A 21,184-nucleotide genomic window follows, 5' to 3' on the forward strand; every position below is an offset into this window, starting at 1 on the left:
CATCTACTTTTAAATCCTATTTTTTCATTCAAAAATAGTGATTTCTAAAACTGGACAAATCATGATCGTTTTTTCGGACAAACTTTGATCAGAGGTGGACAAACCATGATCATAATTTCTCTTTGAGAAAAATCGTTAGAAAACATAAGTATTTGAACAATTTCTTCGTCTTATGGTAGAATTAGAAACTAGAGATTTAGGGCTTTCCTACAAACCCAAACTCGTCTCGATTATATGTGATTTTCATGAAGAAAAATCGATTTACATTTACTAGTTGCGTGATAACACCCTAAATTGGACAAACCAAGATCATTCTCCCTATTTCATTTATGATTTCAGAGAACACATATGACCCCATAATTTAAATGTCAAAGCTTCAGAGAAAATTATATAACTTTGACTAAATATTCAAGAAGTGAGGTATATAAAATAGATAAAAGAAATGTTGCAGTGAAGAAAAGTACAGGCCGGACTTTTTTTTTAATCCAAAATATATATTTTTATTAAGGCTCATATGGCGTCAACCTGACGGGGCCGGGAGTTCAATATTTCGACAATGTTTGCCTTATAACTATGTTAGTAATATGTAACCGATTACTCGCGGTTGGCTCGAGGTTAGTATTACAAGTGTTTTCGTAATTGTGATGTTGCTGTCTCCAATGCTCTGTACCTGTGCTCGACACGGGATACTTCCTATTGGGATGCAGCTGACCATTAATCAGCAACGCCCCCTAGTCTGTACCCCATATCTAGCGTGGTGCGTCTTCTCGACTCGAGGAACCTTTGGCCCGTGTATCTGTAAAGAGTGTGTGTATGTATTGCCGCGACTAAGTAAAAGTTTATAGATCGGATAGGAGGGATATGAAACAGGGACACAACGAAGGAAACATCATTAAACGTTGACATCGGCGTTTCTGAGGAACACGTATAGATGAAGCAGAAGATTAGGATCACGGCTACCTAAGATATCCCGGACGGGGATATCCGATTGTCTGCCTTGTGCTCTCAGTGCTCTAGAGAGCTGAGAGCGAGCATCATGGAACCGGATGCACGACCAGACAACATGCTCGATGTCGTGGTAGCCATCGCCACAATCACAAAGATTGTTTGCTGCGAGCCCAATGCGATAGAGATGCGCGTTTAGGTTGTAGTGATTGGACATAAGCCGAGATATCACGCGAATGAAATCACGACCTACATTCAATCCCTTGAACCATGCCCTCGTCGAGACCTTAGGGATAATCGTGTGTAACCAACGACCGAACTCATCTCCACTCCACATGCGCTGCCAACTTACGAGCGTATACTGACGAGGAATGTGGAAAAATTCATTATAAGCAATTTGCATTTCAAAAAGTGTGCCTTCTGAAGCGCCCACCTTAGCTAGCGAGTCCGCTTTCTCATTCCCCGGAATCGAGCAATGAGAGGGAACCCATGCTAAGGTAATCTTGAATAATTTTTCGACCAAAACACTCAATAGATGTCTTATTCTGGTTAGGAAATAAGATGAGCGTTTATCAAATTTCATTGAACGGATTGCTTCTATTGAGCTGAGACTGTCTGAAAAAATAAAATATCCCTATCAATGATCCCTAGTGCGTAGTATATCGCACCCAGTTCAGCGACATACACGGAACAAGGATCTTTGAGTTTGAAAGAGGCACTGGAATTTTCATTGAAGATGCCGAAGCCAGTGGACCCGTGTGGACCCGACTTTTAAGTGTTTCACTTCCAAAATGTTATTAAAATCCACCAATTTAGTTGTTCCACTACTAAAGGGTGTGTCACATCAAATTGCATCACGGAAAAAACGCTGTAGAAATTCGTCCAGTAGACCGATCCTTTTGAAAATTTTAGACAGTAAAATAAAAACTATTGAACAACTTTTGGCATTTTCTTTTTATTCATACTTCGAGCCCAAGCCCGTATGCTCGCCCCTTCCTCTTTACCCCGTTCATAAGGTTCTGTACAACGTCAGGTTGTAGTTTTTTTTGAACAGAAATCCATTTTCTCTTGAAGTCCGCCTCCGATTTGACAACTTTTGGGTTCTTCCGGAGGGCCTGCTTCATAATCGCTCAATATTTCTCTATTGGGCGAAGCTCCGGCGCGTTGAGCGGGTTCATTTCCTTTGGCACGAAGGTGACCCCGTTGGCTTCGTACCACTCCAACACGTCCTTTGAATAGTGGCACGAAGCGAGATCCGGCCAGGTCCGCTTTCCGCAAGAGCAGATCGCTTGCCACACCATGTACTTTTTGGCAAACTTGGATAGTTTCTGCTTGCGAATCTCCTCCGGAACGCTGAATCCATTACCAGGCAATGCGGCTTCGTCAGCATTTCGGTGTACAGCTTCCGGGCTCGCGTCTTCCCCACCATGTTTTGCCTTTCGTCGCGGTTAGGGGCCTTCTGAACCTTGTATGTACGCAGGCTTTCCCGCTGCTTGGTCCGCTGGACGAATGAGCTTGACAAATTCAGCTTATTGGTGACATCCCGGACCGAACTTCTCGGATCACGTCTAAACTGCTTAACTACGCGCTTGTGATCTTTTTCACTGACGGAGCATCCATTTTTGCCGTTCTTCACCTTCCGGTCGATGGTTAGGTTCTCGAAGTATCGTTTTAGTACTCTGCTGACCGTGGATTGGACGATTCCCAGCATCTTACCGATGTCCCGATGTGACAACTCCGGATTCTCGAAATGAGTGCACAGGATTATTTCACGACGCTCTTTTTCGTTCGACGACATTTTTCCAAATTTACGAAAAATTGACAGTGAAGCATGGCCAACGTGATCTATACACTCTTATCTGATTATAAGCGGAAGCTGAAGATATAATTCCTAAAAATAGAATTTCTACAGCGTTTTTTCCGTGATGCAATTTGATGTGACACACCCTTTATACAGTGAATAGAAATCAAAAACTTTATATAATCGAGTCCGCCCTGTATTAACAATTCCTGGTGAAAATTCAAGCAAAATCTTCAAAAATCACGATTTTTACCCCACTGTACATGTAATAGCCACTTAAACTTCACCTTAACATTAAAAGGTTATATTTCTTCATGAAATAGGCCACATTTGAAATATTAAAAAAAAAAAATCCAAACTGTATATAATCGAGTTCAAAATTGTATGTAATCGAATCACGTATAATCGAGTCTGTATATTATCGAGTCCGACCTGTATCTGACCATTGATGTACACGACCTCAAAATTTTACGTTTATTCGGATTTCAATTGAAATAGACGGTATGTATTATTAATTGTTCGCAAGATTAAGGGATAGGGGCTAAATTTTTTTCCAAGAATGGATCGTGTGAGAATAAGAAGTAAATATTTTTTCGCGACAACGCTTGCCTCCGAAGCATAGTTTTCGTTTTTCACTGTGAACTTGTTTTTTTTTGTTCTACAATAGAAATAGTAACTACTGAATGATGATCATTGATTCAAATATTTCATCAAAAAAAAAAAAACAAAACAAAACAAATCAAATATCGCTCGCGCAACATCCCTCTCGATTCGTTTCGCTATCCAAATCGAATTCGAATTCTATGCACCACTAGTAGACCCACACTTCCGAATGACAGGTGTTTTATAACGTTTCTCTTTTGCGTGGGAAACCGTTCCCGAAACTGTCTGAGAAACACATTGGAGAGAAAAAAAAATATGACCTGAGAGGAAAAAACAAAACATAAAAATTATTTTATCGCACCCGAAAACAGTCATAAAAAAACATAAAGAAGAAAGGGAGTGCGCCAGCTGCCCTGTCGGAAAGATTTTGCAGGGCAAGTTCTAGACAAGGCCCTTCTCTGTGAGGAAATACTGTATGCAATTAGGAGCGCTCAAACTCCTCCTACTCCTGAGCTGAGTATCCTCTTTGCTTTTTTGCTTCTCGACACGGAGGACGAATGATTGATTGGAACAGTTTCTTTCCAGAGTCCCTTTGGCAGGTTTGTCGCACGTACACAGCGATTCGAAGGATACCGCTGCTGCTGCCGTCGTCCGCTACTCGGTCCGTGATTCACACACGACTTGAAATGTATAAATTGTATGAATCATTTTTCTTTTCTTCTGTTTAGCTTGGAATACGATGAGCAACATTGAAAATGTCCACAATACAGAAGCCAAAACGCGATGAGTAATCCCCTTATGGATATTTTTCTGAGATGTTTGCCTTCAAATGCGACCACTGAACTGCTCAGTAAACGCTTTTTCTTCTCATGCCTCATCCAAATGTCACGTCATTAATTCGGGAGGGATCATGCCCTTTGTATCCTTGTGTCCTTTTCCGTCCCGACTGGAATTCAACACCAACCATTTCCATCCCTCTCTTGCACGCGTGCTCGTCGTGTGTGAGAACTCCGCTCGTATTTGGATTCCCACGATCCGGGCGATAGGGCAGAGGATTTTCTATTTGCTACAGCACAAGCTATTACCGCACGCTTCCCTTCACCCACCCACCGTCCGTAACTGCTTATAAAATTTGTTCTATCGTTTTCACGCTCGCTTTTTTCATTTATAAATCAAAGCTTTGTGGACCCCTAGAGTTTAGTGGGAGGAATATTTACACATTTCGTTTTATCACAGTCCCTAAAGCTGCTCTCCGATCTACAAAATTAGTTTATTTGTGAAGTGACAGGTTATTGTAGGTGTTAAGATAAGTGAAGGACCGAAGTGGAAAGGATACGCACACGCTACTAATGGCCCTCCTCCATCCAAGGAAATGGACATTGAGATTGTTCATGAAGATGTAAACATTAAGACAACAAAAAGTTTACTCGCCCAACGTGGGGCTCGAACCCACGACCCTGAGATTAAGAGTCTCATGCTCTACCGACTGAGCTAGCCGGGCTGTCGGAAACTGTTTATGTCGAATATATCATGCAAACCGAATATTTTCACAATTTTAAAATGACTACGTCCTAGTATTCTAAGCGTATTTGACGAGAATTCTAAATTCGAAATTGTATTCTTTTTTTTCTATTCTGTATTCTAAATATGGTGCGCGTTGGGACATAGTTCGTCATCGACGCAAATCACACAAAGGTCATTACAGTTGTGTAAGTTAAATTTTGAAGAATATGTCCACTTTAGGCTGAAGATTCGTTGTTGATTACGGCTTCTGTAAAATCTAATGCAGTTGGCGAACATTTTTCACGCTCACTCAGTATTTTGCTTGCTTACCGAGGCAAGAAGTTGAGCATTTTAATCAGAATTTCGACCCAATACCTTTGCTCCATCCGAATGAGCCACGGTTGTGACGGTATCTTAAAATAAGTTATTAACACTAGATTTTCCAAGCAAGTCATTTTGACTGCCTTACAATTTCAAGTAGGAAAGATGTTATGTATATAATGACACAGTTTCTTAGAATGTTGTGACTATTTACACAACATATAACTGTGTTTATTAATAATTGTAGTTACCTTCCCCCTCCTTCATTTCCGGTGATATATATGTGTTATACCTATATAGCCCAAAAGCAATCATTTTCACTGCTTGAGGAATTTTAAATAATACAACTCAGTAAATTTCGTATATGACTACTTTCAGCATTGTATTGGAAGGAAGTTTTCTTTTTTTTTTTTCGATTACCGTTACATGATAACATACAAGTACATGATAAATTGTCACTTTGGGCGTATACTTGATAAGTTGCAGTTTCTCAAAAATCTAAAGTAGTAATTGTTATTCGAATTTCTATGCCGTAATACTTGTTCTAACAAGTTGTTTATTTTATTTCTTTTGAGGCCTAAATGCAGGAAATAAATGTCGAATAAAAATGAGTTTTTGGAAAGGTAAACGAACATAAGTGAAGAGTGCTTCGATGTACTGTCGAATCAGATGTAATAAATTCTGAACTATTATGAGGCAGATGGAGCAGATTGCATTCAAAGTGATCTGATCATTGAAGATAACGATGAGGAGTCGATCATCAATGATGAAAATGAAATGGGCATCAATATATCCGGGAGAAGGTGTAGGATGCTAAGTAGTGCAGACTCTGATGAAGAAACAGAAAACACTTTCCAGGAGACCGGAACAGTTTTCGATTGTTTTGAGGACTGATAGAGAATATTGACAAAAGTCAAGCTTGCTATCAACCAGGGCAAAATATTAGGCTGTCAAAAAAGTCCTGCGGTATTTCCGCGAGGTGTCGTTGTAAGCGCGTAGTTCTAGTTGTATTCATTGTATCGAGTCATACTATAGCTTGTTGGAAAGGTATTTTTGCGCGCTATAATATAGTCCTTGACAGTGTTTTGTTTGGTTAAGTCGTTCGTGAGTTATAGTGTCGCAAATATAGAGCAAAATAAAGAGAAAATCCGACATATTTTACAGTACTACTATGACAAAGGCAAAAATGCATCTCAAGCTGCCAATAAAATTTGTGCAGTTTATGGACCCGATACAGTTTCCATTTCCACCGCACAACGATGGTTTCAACGTTTTCGTTCTGGTGTAGAGGTCGTCGAAGATGCGCCACGCTCCGGAAGGCCTGTCGTCGAAAATTGCGACAAAATCGCTGAATCAGCCGAGAAAGACCGGCATAGTAGCAGCCGTAGCATCGGCCAAGAGCTGGGGATAAGTCATCAAACCGTTATTAACCATTTGAAGAAGCTTGGATTCACAAAGAAGCTCGATGTATGGGTGCCACACACGTTGACGCAAAAAAACATCTTTGACCGTATCGACGCATGTGAATCGCTGCTGAATCGCAACAAAATCGACCCGTTTCTGAAGCGGATGGTGACTGGCGATGAAAAGTGGGTCACTTACGACAACGTGAAGCGCAAACGGTCGTGGTCGAAGCCCGCTGAAGCGGTTCAGACGGTGGCCAAGCCCTCATTAACGGCCAGGAAGGTTCTGCTGTGTGTTTGGTGGGATTGTCAAGGAATAATCTATTATGAGCTGCTTCCCTATGGCCAAACGCTCAATTCGGACCTGTACTGCCAACAACTGGACCGCTTGAAGGTAGCACTCATGAAGAAGAGGCCATCTTTGATAAACAGAGGCCGCATTGTCTTCCATCAGGACAACGCCAGGCCACACACTTCTTTGGTGACGCGCCAGAAGCTCCGGGAGCTCGGATGGGAGGTTCTTTTGCATCCGCCATATAGTCCGGACCTTGCACCAAGTGACTACCACCTGTTTTTGTCCATGGCGAACGAGCTAGGTAGTCAGAAGTTAGCCACAAAAGAGGCCTGTGGAAATTGGCTATTCGAGTTTTTTGCCAATAAGGAAGCGAGCTTCTATAACAGGGGTATTATGAAGTTGGCATCTCGTTGGGAACAAGTCATTGAACAAAACGGCGCATATTTGACTTAAAACAGATGATTGTAACTAATTTTATGAACAAATGAAAATTCAAAAAAAATACCGCAGGACTTTTTTGACAGCCTAATATTACAGTTGACGAGCAATTATTTTCGTCAAAAACCAGATGCAGATTTTCACAGTTTATGCCTAATAAACTCAATAAACTTGGCACACAATTGGAATGAATGTATTGAATGGTTTTTCTTATTTGGGGAAATATCATCAATGCTTCTCAGTGAACACGATGTTCTGAAACTTGTTTTCAACTCTGTTATGTAAATCAGAGAATTGTGTTCATACAGTAGGGGGGAGGGGGGCACATTCGGACACTTTTTTTGTTCCTTGATTTTTAGTATTTTTTGTAAACTTAAAAAAAAACCTGAATTCATCCTGGTTGTCATTTGGACATCAATGTATCATATGAGCGTGTTAGAGGCGTGCGTTGATGTGATTTCGAATGGTTTATTCGAATTTTTGAAAATTGCCTTTTTGTCCGAATGTGCCCCATATGTGGGGCAGTTTCGGACAGTCCTGGGGCACGTTCGGACAACGAAAAAACAATTAAAAGTTTTCTATTTATCAACAATTACTTCCGTTTCCTCTTATTTCTAGCATATTCTGCATTTTTATGTTTATCAGTATTTGTCTGAAAGGAAACTGCTTGCTGTGAGAGTCAGTAAAAATTCGTGATTTTGCTTTCTTCCGTTTTCGAGTGATGGTTTTCCGCGGTGAAGTTTTTGGAAAAGGTTCACCATTTTCCGGAGACAAAGTTGCTAAAGTAAAATCTATCTGTGTTGTAGACGCAATGTTTTGCAGCATTGTTGTATTACCCGATGAGTCAGTTGCTACCTCCGCTTCAGTAGGTGAAATCATTCGAGCATTCAAAATCCTTGTCCGAAAAAACCTTTCTTGAGAATTGATAGCAACCTGTCATTTTGAATCCAGCTAGGATATTACTCAGATTGAAAGAAGCATTATAAGTCGATGCAACTATACCTGAAAGGTCGTGTATAGAAATAGTTTTTTCCAGGATGGATGAGTAGCCAATCGTTCGGGGAAACTGAGAGCTTTTGCTTGATAGGGCCCATAACTGGAACATCCAGCGGTTGTCAGCGATTTGTGACATTAGGTGGAAAATATACATGAATTGTGCAATTTTCTCGGCAATATTTATTTGTTTCCAAAGTGCAATGACTTTTTGATTGATTTTTTGAAATTGATTCGTTTACGTTGCGTTTTGCTACCTTTTTCAAATGTTCCAGAACAATGAGAAACAGTTTTCCCGTTATGCAACCGTTAGTTGGGAAATTAGCAAAGACAATGGACCGAGTTGGACCACCTGTGAGCTAGAATTATGAAAACGTTCTATTCGAAACTAGTTCGGTAGCTCTTTCCGTCTCATCTTCGTTGATGCTGGTTCTATCGGTTTTCTCTCTGTAGTTTCGAACCATCATTAGGTCTGAGGTTCAGACTGAATTGATGTTTGTTAGGAAACAACAATCAGACACAAATTTTATGAGGTATTATACAGTATCCAAATATGTCCCACCACCATCCGAAGACAAAGCATAATTTTATCTAATAAATAGACCTTTATTTCCCCGTTGTATGCACGTTTTTTTCATTTCATATTAGTCACTAATTGAGGTGGTGTACTTAAATTTCTAAATCGTTCACAAAGAAATTAGGGAAATACTTACAACTTCAAGCTCACAAGTTTCGAAAAGTGTATGAAAAAGGGCACTGTGTTGTTTACGTAAGTAATAAACGACCAGGAGATGTCAAACCATATGACAGCTGTTGGTGGAGGGGCTGTTAACTTACTTATATTTTTAATTTTGTTGAAAATTGTACCACTTAATTTCTACAAGCGTTGTCCGAAGCTGTCCCCCTTTCCCCTATATAAAAGCGGACTAAATAAAAGAGTAGCTGTTCTAGATTCTAAGCATGAATATGTGAAAATTTATAAAAGTAATAAAAACACATGAAAACATTTCCACCTTCATTTAAAAAAATACATAAAAATGATTTTTTTGAGTAAAATAATTTATTTATTGTTAATAATCACTAAGAACTTGTTATGTAACTGTAAATGATATAAAAAATATCGAAAATTTTATTGAAATAAATATCTTTACACATCAGATATTATTTCACAAAGCAGTCGTTTTGACTGCTATTGGGTAGTATAGGTATATACTAAGTTTCGGTCTTTCCAGTGTTACAAAATTGGATGGCAAAGAGAGAGTAATTCTCTTGACAAACATTTTTAGCAGATGTATGAGATGCCATCGAGGGATATAATGAAAGTAGCAAAATTATTGGCAAAAACATAGGGGAACTTGGGAGTATAATGGACAGGTGGTTGTTTTGTATAGTTACATTTCGAATTTCTGATTTCAGTTAATGAGAACACCTTCCACATGTTATTCTATAATATTTAAACCACCCTATGGCAATGAATAATGATCAAAGGTAGAATAGGGAAACAAAAACCGAAAACCAAACATGATTCCGCGTATGGATGTAATTCTTGCGGCTTCGATATTAAGCATTTTGAGTGGTTTAATTGCAAAATTTAATTCGCTGATGCTTATATTTCGGTTTGTGAGTTAACAGAGAAGCGATATTAGGTATGTACGGAAAAGTAAATTCATTCGTAAGTGGTAAATTTAATTTATTGAAACAATTGCACTGGTGGGGTTAAAATGGACAGTCATATCCAAGATCACATCCAATGCATGAGGGAATGTGAAGGGAAGAATATTCAACTCTTTTATCTATTGCTTTCCCTGTTTGTTCTATTTCAGTTACTGGACACACAAACACTGAGAAAGAGCGAAATTATTCCTCTCGCGAGCGATAAACCTCTACGCTTCGAATATTATGAACCTGTCCATATTCCCCCCACTACATGTCCATTATACCCGCACCGAAAAAAAAAGTTATACTTTTCGGCTTGTTTTAATTTCAGTAAAAACATGGAAAACACATTTTCATAAAACATATGGCCAATTAATTCGAAAACCAGTAGGGTAGTGCGGGGCAAAGGTGCGCACGAGGCAAAAGTGCGCATTGACCTTTTTAAAGCAAACGAGCATAAAATTTCGCGACAGTTTATTTGTTTGACACATTATTACATCAGCAGCTCACACATATAAACAAGATACATTTCATGAAAGTGACAAAAAGTTATGAAGTAAAAAGAGTTTCGCGATGTTTTGATCTAATTTTTTCATTTTTGGAGAAGACGATTTACTTACCTCAAATAACTGGAAAATTCGAAACTACACTGTCACGGAAACCTTCATTCTATAGTAGATGGTAATGCGTATTCGTTTTTGTGAAAAAGTTCAAGAGCTTTTTTTAAAAATTCGATTAGTTCAAAAATTGCTTGTGGGGGCAAAGGTGCGCAGTGGTTGTGGGTTAAAAGTACGCACTAGCGTTTTGCCCTGAAAGAAATTTATAAAATGTTTTCACCAAATTTTCAACCTGACACACAAGAAGAATACTGATTTGAAGAAATCCACTCTAGAAATGCGCAAATGGCCTGACAGAGGCTTTGTGGGGGGTGGGGGGAGTTTCTCGAAGCGTCGGATTGCGGCAGACCTCGGTATTTTTTAATCAGCTCTGAGGAAGAGGCTCATATCAGAAAGTGATTTATGAGTTGAATCTAAGATGTGTCAGCGAGTACCAAGGGCGGATCAGATAGGTATTCACAAGTGAGCAGTCTGAGGATCTGGCGGACCCTACAGGGCACAGGGCAAAGCTTTCTATGGTGTGACTCTCAAAGATTTACGTCGTCTGGCGTTTGTTTTTGCAGAAGCCAACAACCTCCAGCACGAATTCAACCAATTTACAAAACTGGCAGGAAGAGATTCGGATTCTAGCTTCATCAGGAACCATCGTCTGTCTCTTCGAACCCCACAACAGCACAACGAAGCAACAGTACTCCAAGGCAAAGCGTCGGAATCCTCTGAACCGAAATCCAAGATGAGGAATAAAAATAAACAATTTCTTAAAAATAATTCAAAATGAAAAATGTTTTTATTTTCACCATGCATTTGCGAGTATAGATTAAGTACATAAAAATAATTCTTGTGGGAACTTGAGTTTTCGAAATGATTTATATCAATATGGGTGGTGGGTGGTACGAAGTTTGCCGGGTGAGCTAGTTTGTTAATAATGATGGACATTTTCAGATACCTTATGTTCTCAGTCTCCTCTCCTGTTCGACCATAACACCCACTCTTCTCTACCCATAAAAAAACATAGAACAACCCCCCCCCCGCTCCTGCCTACTGGACGGTGCCTAATGATGCTTCTCCCACTTCTGATGATAAAGCATTCATTAATGGTATAAGTTATCTCAGAAGTTGAATTCAATAAGTGCGCACTTTTGCCCCGTACCGTTTTTTGTATTAAAATAGGTATTTGTCCAATTACAAACACAATCGAGAAATGCTTGTACTACGTTTCGAAGGTTATATATAGGGTTGGAGAAAAAGAAATGTCGTATTTCTGATCGAAATATGCGTCGTTTTGTTCGCAAAATTGTTGCCATTTAGAAGGCAACTTCAGGCAACGACACTTGTAACACAGATTGTCGTCTTTGAATAGCCGTATAGTATGACCCGATGCGATAAGTACAACACAAGATATGTTTAAGTGTTGCCATATATTGACAATATACGACATTTCTTTTGCCCCAACCCAATATACAGTTACAATTTGGTAAGCAATCGAAATTTTATTTGCTTTTATTTCAAGAGTTATTGGACGACAACAGTTAGGTGTGCACCTTTGCCCCGCATTACTCTATATTGAAATGTAAGAAGCTGCTTCTAAGTTTTGGAAAACATGAGTTTCCAATAATACAATTGAAGTTCTTCTGAACGTGTCCGTCTTACCCCCACCTTCCGCACCTTCCTGCTGGTTGTAATTATTTCATTTTTGCGGATGATATTGCAATCTCAGTATAACTCTGCGTGAATTGACGAACAAGCTGCTTCAGAAATGTTTTGATATCTTTGTTATTTGATATCAATGCAAGATGCACTACGTGAGATTGCGGTGATATCCCCTTCCTCTTCTTCTTGAATGGCGTTAACGTTCCCTGTGGAACTTTTGCCGTCTCAACGTATGCATTAACTAGCGTCATTCATTAATACTTAGTTGAGATTTCTTAAGCCAAATAACACGCCTTGAATGCATTCTGAGTGGCAAGCTCTAGAATACGCGTGACCACAGTGCAAGTCGAAAGAAATTTCTTTGACAAAAAATCCTCCGGTCAGAACGGGAATCGAATCCGAACCCGGCATAATAATGTGGGAAGCTAACCACTCGGCCACGGGTGCACCCTCCCCCAGTAGAAGTGGAACTCGCCGAAAAGTTATAAGTATGAATAATAATAGTCATGAGTAGCTTTAATTTGTATAAACTTCAAGTGCTAAAGCACAAAAAACAAACAAAAAAATATGAAAAAAATAGTTAATGTAAACCAAAACCAAATCATAAATGCTGAAAACCACCACCAAAAGCCTGGGTTGATGCCAAACAAACTGTGTGTATGATGGAATTTCAAGGAAGTCGTCCATTAGAGACGAATGAACTCTCAGAGTTTAAAGTCTCTCTAATTCAATACCTTCCGTCCATTATGAACCGTTACCACGTGGCCTAGAAATTAATTTGGAGCTCTGCTGATCATTACTGAATAGACACGAAGCTATTAAGCAAAAACGACTCGAATTTATCAACAGAAAAGGTGTTGCTATCCATCATGACAACGCCCACATACAGTCAATCGCAAAATTGAGTATACACATGCTACTTGACGATACTCTCCATTTATTTAGTACACAATATTTTGAATACATTTCTTCTTTTGATGCATAGTAAAAACACACACATTTAACTGACTATGCGCGCAAGAAAATTTCGAGAAAAGTTTTTTGCTAATTATTTATTCCAAAAAATTGGAAACAATCTCTATTCTAAGCCTCGCTAAATTGAGTGTACACCCAAAATTTCTCCAAACAAATTATCCTTTTTACTAAGATCTTTTCTAAGATTTTTCGTCAGTTCGTCAGTGTGTGACGTCAACACCACTGCTTGGGCAATGTTGGTTTGTGTTTTTGTTGATGTTTGAATTTTTTTATCAAAATGGCAAATAAGAGGAAAGAAAAATATATTTTTATACGTACAATGATAATTAGTAAGACTTGTCGGGGAAAAACATTGCGGGAAATAGCAGTTGCTGGCGGAAGAACCCACCCTACAGTAAAGAAAATCATAAACAAGTGGAAACACGAAGGAGCCGTGGAAAAACTTGCGGGTAGAGGACGCAAACGGATCCTATCTTCTGATGATGAATGAGTAATTGTGTGAACATTGCGAAAGAACCAGCTGAATGACACCCGCCATGTTTTCGATGCCAACATCTCAAACGTCAAAAGTATTTGTTTTCTTCAAAACAGCGATCCGCGTTGGCGGCATTGTACTTCGTTTACTAGTTTAGGGGAGCGTCAACGAATAGCTGATTTTCAGTCGGAATGAACGTTTTCAAAATTAAAATTATGAATGAGAATTAGCTTTTCCATATCAAATTAGTGTTCTATTTGAATTAAAAACATTTTTGTTTGCAGGTGTTGAAAAAATTTCATACGAAAATTGTTTATGAAGACAATTTTATATTATAATGAAAAAATTCAGCAACAATTTTGGAATTGTATAGCCATATAATTGAATGAAAGTCAGAAATACGCGTTTCAAGTAATTAAATAACATGATGTGAAAATTTTCATTCAAATTTTAAAATTGGAAAACCGGCTTCGTATCTTCTGATCTGATAGAGATTACAATAACGAGTTTGGAACACAAATTATGGCCATAATTTGAAGTCGCCACCAGACGTCGACACCATCGCGAATTACCAATTTACCGCCATCTGCCATATCGTGATGTCGATGATGAACTATTACAGCAGAGGGATAGTGAAATATGCGATGACGGTAGGTAGAGTGAGATAGCGATAATCGTGCCATACACCTGGAAAGAACCCTAAAACAAACATTCCTAAATTGACTATCAAAGTAGCCGGCATCATTGAAAGACCTGTCAGCGCAGAAACTGTCCGGTGAGTGCAATTCCAAATGAAATCGAACTAAAAATGTAGATTTTAAGAACTTGTATTTTTGGTTCGAACGAAAGTTTGTATTCCATTTGGGTTGGAGGAAATATTGAGTTTCGAGCATTTGGGATTTTTTTTTACTCAAGTGTAACTTTTGGAAAGGGCGTATCGATTTAAGTAAGAGAAATCTTTGATAATTTATATCTCCAAAACTATGAGTAATAGAAAATTGACCCCTTTCATGTTGACTGATTGATCTGAAATTTGGAAGACACCTTTAATTCTTCTCAGAACCCCATCAATATGGATATCAAACTAAAGGGCTTGATTAGTAGAACACAGTTATTTATGAAAAATGCAAATCCACAAAATGGAGCCATATTTTTTTCTTCAAAGCCCCATTAATATGGGTATCAAATGAAAGTGCTCGATTGGTGGAACACAGTAGATCATGAAAAATCCAAATCCAAGATGGTCGCAGTTCCCAAATAAACAATTATTTTTCTATGGTTCCGTTCAACTTGCCCTGTTTGTATGTATGTTTGAGTGTTTGTAGGGTTGTCCCACATTAATTGAAATTTGACCCCGTTCCTGATCACTGATTGATCGGAAATTTGGAAGACACTAAATGCTAAAAACCGCTCAAAATGAAAACCAATTTTCGGTTTTGTCATCTCAAGAATCGGATTCTGATTCTGATGAGGGTCATACTTCGGCTGCACTTCGGCTTCGGCTAAAATGACCCTCGGAAGATTGTCTAATTCCAAGGGTAATAGTAGCAAAAAAACGAATCCGAAGGCTCCTTCTCAGCCAGTTCCTGGTTGCAGCAAGGATTTTACGTCATTACCCAGAGAAGAGAGAAATAAAAACGCTGCTCCTCGATCTTCTCGTAGAAAATTTGCGTCTGGCCTTTGCGCAGAAGGAGCAACTGGCTTCAGTATTCTTGGATATTAAGGGAGTTTTTGATTCAGTTTCCATAGAAATTCTGTCAGACAATCTGAACAGATGTGGACTTCCTGGAATTTTGAATAACTTCTTGTACAATTTGTTGTCAGAAAAGCAAATGAACTTCACCCTCGGACAGCTGACAACTTCCAGAAATAGTTATATGGGTCTACCCCAAGGCTCATGTCTCAGCCCCCTTCTTTATAATTTTTATGTGAAAGATATTGACAGTTGTTTGGCAGAACAATGCACGCTAAGACAACTTGCAGATGATGGTGTGGTTTCCGTCAGAGGTCCCCATGCCGAAAACTTGCAAAGACCATTGCAAAATTCCCTAGATAATTTGTCTTCTTGGGCAAGGAACTTAGGGATAGAATTCTCGCTGCAGAAAACAGAACTGGTAGTGTTTACTCGAAAGCGGTCCCCAGCCCAATTGCAACTTATGCTTTTGGGCAGAAACATTACCCAATCATTGACCTTCAAGTACCTTGGTGTCTGGTTTGATTCAAAATGCACTTGGAATACCCACATTACGTATTTGAAGCAAAAATGTCAAAAAAGAGTCAACTTTCTCCGCTCGATTTGCGGCACGTGGTGGGGAGCTCATCCGGGAGATCTCATAACGCTTTATAAAACAACTATTCTATCTATTCTGGAGTATGGCTCTTTCTGCTTTCTCTCAGCAGCTAAAAGTCACCTTCTAAAATTGGAACGAATTCAATATCATTGTCTGCGTATAGCTCTCGGCTGTATGCACTCAACGCATAACATGAGTCTCGAGGTTCTGGCAGGAGTAACTCCTCTACAGAACCGATTCTGGGAACTTTCTCTCTGAATACTTGTGAAATGCGGTGTCACGAACACACTTGCGATTGAAAACTTTGAGAAAATTCTTCATCTAAATATACAATCTCGGTTTATGAGAATTTATCATCACTATATTTCATCAGATATTTGTCTTCCATCGTTTACTCCAGACCGTGCTCACTTCACCATCAGCAGTTCCTCAATTGAATACGATCTGTCGATGAAACAAGCAATACTTGGAATCTCAGATCAGCTTCGATCAACTTACATTCCCCGTATTTTTAACCGAAAGTACTCAAAAGTCAATTGCATGAAAAGATACTTCAAAAGATGGGTCTCGCCTCAATGGATCCACTAGCTTCGGTGTTTTCAATGAAAATTCGAGCGCCTTCCGTAAACTGCAGGAACCTTGTTCCGTTTATGTTGCTGAGCTGGCAGCAATCGACTTCGCATTGGGGATGATCTCCAACAAGCCTGCAGACCATTACTTCATTTTCTCGGATAGTCTCAGTTCGCTTATTTCCTCACAAAAGTGAGACAGCAGATGAGTGCACTGATCGAAAGATCTTATAAGTTAACCTTTGTTTGGGTCCCCTCTCATTGCTCAATTCCTGGCAATGAGAAAGTGGACACTCTCGCAAAGGTGGGTGCCCAGTAAGGCGAATTGTTTGATAGACAGATTTCATACGATGAATTTTTCCAATTACTGCGTCAGAGTTCCCTCTTGAGTTGGCAAACCGATTGGGACACTGGAAGTCTTGGGCGGTGGTTATATTCAATTATTCCAAAGGTTTCTTCGAGAGCGTGGTTCAAAGTTTTGGACGTAAGTCGTGACTTCATTCGTGTAATGAGTAGACTTATGTCCAACCACTACTCGCTAGATGTGCATCTCCACAGAATAAATCTTGTTCAAAGCAACGTCTGTCGGTGTGGAAACGGTTACGATGACATCGATCACGCAGTTTGGCAATGTACGGATAATTACGCAGCCAGAGAGTACCTTTTGAATGACCTTGAGGTCCAAGGAAGACAACCCTATGTTCCTGTTAGAAACGTGTTGGGAACTCGCGACATCTGCTATATGCAGTTGATCTATATGTTTGTGAAACGGTCTAGTATAAGTATTTAATGCTGTTGTGTTTTTCTTTTTCGTTATTAGTTTGTTTGTCTTGTCTCCCCATCTCACCGTCGCCCACCCTCGACAGATAGTCGAACACCAGATGCTATCCCTGGTCATTATGCACAATGCTACAGTGCGTGCGGTAACTCTCGGTTGAGACAATGATACCTCATATCCATATCCCTAACCTGACCCGTCCCACAAAAATGTTGCCCTTTTAACCTCGAGTAAACCGCGAGTATTCGGTCCAATCCTACTAAACATAGCAATTAGTTGAAACTTTGTATAAACAAACCTTGAATTAGCGGCTCCGCAAAGCTTATGCGATTGAGCCTTACAAATAAATGAATTGAAAAAAAAAAAATAAATTCAGCACAAGGATGTCAGATATGATAACATGTCTTCATTTTGTAAACAGTTGAATTCTGAGATCGTTGTTATCTGTGAACATGCTAAATGGAAAGCCCTTAACGTAACGTTTTCATTATATGCATTATGTAAATTAGAATAAAGTAATATAACTCATCGAACAAACGAAAATAATAATTTAACAACTCAGTCTTTATTTTCGTTCAATGAGTTCGATTGTGAAGATATTTATGAAAATCGTCCACTTGCGTTCACTCGCGGCAAAACACTCCATACACAGTTTCGCCGCATTGAAATCGCGTTTACTATGTCAGGTTTCAAGAGTTATTGGACGACAACAGTTAGGTACCTTTGCCCCGCACTACTCTATACATGGATAGTTCAATTATTTCTGTAATAATAACTCCGCCTGCGAATGATGGTTCTCAATAATAGCATGTCCGAATAAGAACCTGAAATTATAGAGAAACCAGAGCAGTAGGTCCAAAGCCCCAGAAAAGGAGGATGGTTGTAATAGCTGTTATCCATGGTTATTATGGAAAGAAAGTAATGGATAAACCTCTAAGTCAAGGTGTGACGCGACCCGTACCGAGGGATGAATGGTAGGGGAGTTTAAACCCTGCCGTTAACGGAGCCTGTGGGGCACCAGGGCACCCTCCACAGTATCGTCTGTCCTTACTGCATTGAGCCGGTCACTGATGCAGCGGACCTTCTTTACCGTGAGTCTCGTGGGACTTCAATGAATAATCCAAATGACAACAATAAAAAAAATCTCGGGTTGCGACAGCCTCTCTCTGTCGGAAAAAACACCCTAGAGATCGACTCTATGAGTGTAGAAGAGGATGAAATACTGAGCGACGCACCTGCGGTTGTCCAGTCCTACTCCTCTTCCATCCTCAACACTCCGACTTGCTGTGAGTCGCTAGAGGATGACAGTGACGAATGTAACGTCACTATGAAAATTGAATCAAAAGTGGTAGATTCAGTCGAGGTCCACTCTTCGTGGAAAAAGAACCTCACCAAAGGGTCAGAGAAGGAAGCTGATAAACTTGATCGCAGCTGGGATCCCTGCAAAAGAAGCTCGGCTGCAAGCACTGAGTCGGCATATCTCTGGGCCAACAAAACGCCCCCGGAGCTACCTAGTAGCTCCGTTCAAAACCGATTCCCAAAAAATCGAAACAAAACCTCTGCTCCCGCAAAAGAGTGGGGCAAAATGGGCAAAAAAGATGCTCATGACACTCTTCAAAACATCAACACTACAAAAACAGCTGTTGAATCTGGAATCTCCTTCAGGGAAGCCTTAGAGCAGTTCAAAGTTGGAATACTCCCGGAGGACTATCCCAGCTCGGACCTAACTACGGCTCAGTTAGATTACATCCTCTACTCACTGCAATAGAGCAACAAAAAAACGAACCGGTGAAACCCAAGTTTTTCAACTGCTCGCATAAGTCAGGTTACCTAACCCTTTTTGTAAAGATCATCAAACTTCGGAACGGTTGAAGAAAGTGGTTCCCAGGATAATCCTAGAAGAAGATACAAAACAGGTTGCTCTAGAGTCTAGACGCAAAAAATATCCCGCGTCCAGAAATTCTTCATGCCTTTTTCCCACAAAGCGCAACATTCAGCGACGAGAGACTGAAAAGCCTCATAGAGAGTCAAAATGATTATCTTTCCACCGATAAATGGCGTATACTAAATCCAATCCCAATGAAATCCACGCGGACTGGACGCTAACAGTCGGCGAAGCTTCCATGCGTCAACTCGCTAGCAAAATCTTCAAAATAAACTTCCGATTTGGCGAAACTAAGCTGAGGAAAATAAATCCAAAGCAGCGCCGAACCTCAACTCAGAAAAACTGTATTGTAGTCAAAGGAGATTTGGGTCCAAGAAACGAGTAAACACAAAGCTTCAAAAACCCAGGTAGTCTGAAGGCTTCAGAAACCATTGACTCCATAATTGTGGAGCCACAAAATTATTAAAAAAGTCATCAGAAGGGTTTCTGGTAAATTAAAGTTTTCTCGTGAAGATTCTTCGAAAAACAAGAAACTTGACAATCTGAATGTTACTGGCCCAAGCGGTACAAACTCAACGACTAGCGTGAAAAGGGTAGGAACTTCAACTACGTCAAGTGAAAAAGGTGAGTTTCTTCAAACACCTCATCACTCCAGATCCAAAATGAACATGGACACTGGAACAAGCAAAAAGCCTGACCATAATTTCCATAAAACAGAGGGGATTCCTCCCAAACGAACCGCCAGATCGGAAAATGCAACCCAATGCGGAACACTAAAGTTCTGCAAATAAACCTCCATCACGCTAAAGCAGCGTCGAGCGTGTTATCCAGGAGGTTTTCAAAAGACGCTGTGGATCTAGCTCTTATCCAAGAGCCTTGGGTTCACAAAGGAAGAATACTGGGTATTCGCGGATAATCGGAGTTCTACTGTACATCACTTCCTCATAAGGATTTTCTCTAGAGTAACATTTGCCACATTCCTAACATATGTATGATCTGTACTTTGAATAGCAACTATCTCTTTGCTCATAACTCACACTGTGTACCGCTGTGCGGACATTGACCGAACTGTTTACAATCTCTCTATTTACATCGCAAATCTAGATAATTATTACAAGATTACAAAACTAATAATTGCAACGTGTCTCATATGCCTTAACACACTAACAAACTGTTGGCTGTTTGTTGTTCGATTTTTCTGTATATGTATATACGCGCAGGAAAATAAACAATCACTGATTCATCTATTTCTTCGAATGCTGCAACGTCCGAGTCGTCGTATCGATGTATTTGGACGTGTAGGACAGCAGCATGTGGCGCTGCTTGATGTGTTTCGCCCGAACGTGCGCCGAGAAGATCTCCTTGGTGTAATTGCTCGGGAACCAACCGACTGCACCGTCGCGAATTCTTTCACCCTCGTACCATCCTACATCAAGTGGGTGCAAAAAAAAAATGTTCGTAAGTTCGGAATGATAAGTGGGTTTTTTAACCGAAGATTTTTTACCGTCAGCCATCTTGCGATGAACATTCACAACATCCTTTATATCCAGTCCCAGTTCGTCGGGCTGCAGCGCATGGTAGGGATGGACCGCGATCACCTGTGGGCAGTCCCACTGTTCGTAGATTTTCTCGTCCGGATTCTCCGACGATAGCGGCTCGGTGGCCTTCAGCCAACGCTCGCGTTCCGTTTCCGATGGACAGCTCAGAATCTGAAACCAAAATAAGTTTTAGTTTCTGGAAGGGCAATAATTTCAACAGTCACTAACCATTTCCACCGTCTTTCCCTCATGATTCTCCAACAGGGTCATAATGATGAGGTTTTTGCCAATCGCTTGCATCTCTTTGACTGGTAGCTGAGGAACGATATCGCCAGAGCTGACCGTCAGGAGTGCACGTGGGCAGTAATCGGTGACGAGGTAAGTATCGTCGCTAGAGGAATGAAAATTATTCGTAACCATTGAATTGTGACTGAAAGTCGCAATAACT

The 21,184-nt window shown here is 40.0% G+C and overlaps 1 protein-coding gene and 1 non-coding gene across 5 annotated transcripts in view; both read right to left on the reverse strand.

The window, feature by feature from the left end:
- Window positions 1–4,777: 4,777 nt before the first annotated feature.
- Trnak-cuu (transfer RNA lysine (anticodon CUU)) lies at window positions 4,778–4,850 on the reverse strand. The gene has a single exon. It is a non-coding gene; the product is annotated as a tRNA-Lys (tRNA).
- Window positions 4,851–20,103: 15,253 nt separating this feature from the next.
- LOC129769819 (uncharacterized) overlaps window positions 20,104–21,184 on the reverse strand; it is a 266,536-nt gene continuing 265,455 nt past the window's right edge. For all 4 annotated transcript variants that reach the window (XM_055772299.1, XM_055772298.1, XM_055772300.1 and 1 more), the window contains 3 exons: window positions 20,965–21,127; window positions 20,703–20,907; window positions 20,104–20,624 (listed from right to left, as the gene is read on the reverse strand). In XM_055772299.1, coding sequence (XP_055628274.1) covers window positions 20,443–20,624; window positions 20,703–20,907; window positions 20,965–21,127 — 550 coding nt within the window. In that variant the 3' untranslated portion in view covers window positions 20,104–20,442. The remainder of the gene's footprint in view (window positions 20,625–20,702; window positions 20,908–20,964; window positions 21,128–21,184) is intronic.

This window comes from Toxorhynchites rutilus, chromosome 2 (genome assembly GCF_029784135.1).
Source record: "Toxorhynchites rutilus septentrionalis strain SRP chromosome 2, ASM2978413v1, whole genome shotgun sequence".
Classification (NCBI taxonomy): Eukaryota; Metazoa; Arthropoda; class Insecta; order Diptera; family Culicidae; genus Toxorhynchites; species Toxorhynchites rutilus.